We start from the raw sequence: 2,500 nt of genomic DNA on the forward strand, positions 1-2,500 counted from the left end.
CGAGGGTTTTGAAGTGGAGCTCTTTCACTGCGACGGTAATAAATAAATAAAATAAAAAATAAATAAATAAATAAAATAAATAAATAAATAAATAAATAAATAAATTAATTAATTAGAAATAAAATTAAATTATGGAGCAATCGATTAGATGCAGCGGCAGCAAAAGAGCAGCAGCCAGCTCCACGGGCACCCAAATTAACGAGGGTTTAGGGTTTAGGGTTTAGGGTTTAGGGTTTAGGGTTTAGGGTTTAGGGTTTAGGGTTTGGCTGCAGGGCGTGTGCCGATTTGTTCTGAGAAGTGCCCCGTGCTGGAGCCGCAGCGGCTGCGCACGGAGCTGCACGAGGCCCTCTCGCTTCTCGGTAAACCCTAAACCCTAAACCCTAAACCCTAAACCCTAAACCCTAAACCCTAAACCCTTTTTTGTCTTGACTGTGCGTTTGTTCGTGTCTGTGGACTGCTGCTTGCTGCCTGGGCGGGCTGCGAGCGGGGGCGCTCGCAGGGTTTAGGCCCCAGGGCCGAGGGTTTAGGGTTTAGGGTTTAGGGTTTAGGGTTTAGGGTTTAGGGTTTGCAGGGGCCACTTGGTCTTGGGGAATGCCGCTTTCTTTTCTGCTGGGACTTATTGTTTCCAAAACCTCCCAAACCCTTCTGGAGCAGCTGCAGGTGCTGCTGCCTTCAGCAGCAGCTTTTGTGGGCGGTCAGCCAAACCCTAAACCCTAAACCCTAAACCCTAAACCCTAAACCCTAATTTGCGTTCTGGGGCAGCTGTGGGCGGTCAGCCAAACCCTAAACCCTAAACCCTAATGTGCGCTCTGGGGCAGCTGCAGGTGCTGCTGCCTTCAGCAGCAGCTTTTGTGGGCGGTCAGCCAAACCCTAAACCCTAAACCCTAAACCCTAATTTGCGCTGTGGGCGCTCCCCAGCAGCTAAACCCGAAACCCTGTTGTAAACCCTAAACCCTAGCAGATAAACCCGAAACCCTGTTGTAAACCCTAAACCCTAGCAGCTAAACCCGAAACCCTGTTGTAAACCCTAAACCCTAGCAGCTAAACCCTAAACCTTCTTGTAAACCCTAAACCCGAGCAGCTAAACCCTAAACCCCGTTGTAAACCCTAAACCCTGTTGTAAACCCTAAACCCTGTTGTAAACCCTAAACCCTAGCAGCTAAACTCCAAACCCTGTTGTAAACCCTAAACCCTGTTGTAAACCCTAAACCCTAGCAGCTAAACCCTAAACCCTAGCAGCTAAACCCTAAACCTCCTTGAGAGCTGCGCATACACTCCAGAGCTGTCTGTACAACCCAGGGAGCTGTACGTACACCCCACGGTCTAGAAGACCTCATTAGGGATTTTATTTTAATTTAATTTAATTTAATTTAATTTAATTTAATTTTAATTTGATTTATTTTAATTTACTTTTATTTATTTTTGTCTCTTTTTTGCTTTTTTTGCTGCAGGCATTTGCTCCGGCTTCTTCAGAGTCCCTCTGGAGGCCTACAGCGTCATGAGGGGCTAAACGAGGGTTTAGGGTTTAGGGTTTAGGGTTTAGGGTTTAGGGTTTGGGGGAGCCGGCGTTTTCGCCTTTTTTCGAAAACCCTCAAAACCAAGAATCGCCTTTCAATTCTTTTCTTTATTTGATTGATTTATTTATTTTTATTTGTTTTTGTTTTTTATTTATTTGTTTTTATTTATTTATTTTTATTTGTTTTATTTATTTATTTGTTTATTTGTCTCTTCTTTTATTTTGTATCTTTTCTTTGTTTGTCCTTCGAGTGTATGTACACCACAAAGGCATTTGAAATTTCTTTTCTCTTTTCTTTAATCTTCACTTTTATTTAAATTATTTAAATAGTTTAAATAATTTAAATTATTTAAATAATTCAATTATTTAGTTGCATTTAAACAATTTAAATAATTCAAATATAAATAATGTTAGTAGTAAATCTGTCTTGAAGCCTCAAGGCAGCAAAGCACACAAGAAGCTGCTGCTGCTGCTGCTGCTGCTGCTGCGCTTTGCTGCTGCTGTTGCTGTTGCTGCTGCTGCTACGGCAGCAAGAGCACCAGCGAAACTTGCTGCTGTTTGCTGCAGCAGCAGCAGCAGCAGCAGCATCGCGGCCCGCGTGCGCAGCAGCAGCTGCTGCTGCTGCTGCTGCGGTCTGCGTGGCAGTGCCTAGGGTTTAGGGTTTAGGGTTTAGGGTTTGGCCGCGTGCGGCGACGGCAATCATCTCTTCTAGGGTTTGCATTTTGCTTGCTGCTCTCTTTTCTTCTTTTCCTCTTTTTGCTTCTTCTTTTTGGATTTCCAAAAAGCCCCGGAGAGACACAAAAGACACGCCCCGCGCATGCAGCAAACTGTCCAGAGCCCCCAGCCCCACCTGCTGCTGCTGCTGCTGCTGCTGCTGCTGCTGCTGCTGCTGCTGCATGCACTTCAGGTCTGCTGCTATTTGCTGCGCCGTTTGTTTGGCGTCAATTAAGGCTTCAGCAATAGTGCCTCTGGGGCCATGTTTAA

The 2,500-nt window shown here is 45.0% G+C and overlaps 1 protein-coding gene across 1 annotated transcript in view; it reads left to right on the forward strand.

The window, feature by feature from the left end:
- The window catches only part of ENH_00077780 (hypothetical protein, conserved), a gene marked incomplete at both ends in the record, with an annotated part of 4,817 nt that extends 3,315 nt beyond the window's left edge, over positions 1-1,502 (forward strand). The window contains 4 exons of the mRNA XM_013583089.1: positions 1-35; positions 273-371; positions 572-694; positions 1,455-1,502. The exon at positions 1-35 is cut by the window's left edge and continues 37 nt beyond it. Coding sequence (XP_013438543.1) covers positions 1-35; positions 273-371; positions 572-694; positions 1,455-1,502 — 305 coding nt within the window. The remainder of the gene's footprint in view (positions 36-272; positions 372-571; positions 695-1,454) is intronic.
- Between the last annotated feature and the right edge of the window lie 998 nt (positions 1,503-2,500).

This window comes from Eimeria necatrix, genomic scaffold (assembly GCF_000499385.1).
Source record: "Eimeria necatrix Houghton genomic scaffold, Enh_scaff816, whole genome shotgun sequence".
NCBI classification, from domain to species: domain Eukaryota; phylum Apicomplexa; class Conoidasida; order Eucoccidiorida; family Eimeriidae; genus Eimeria; species Eimeria necatrix.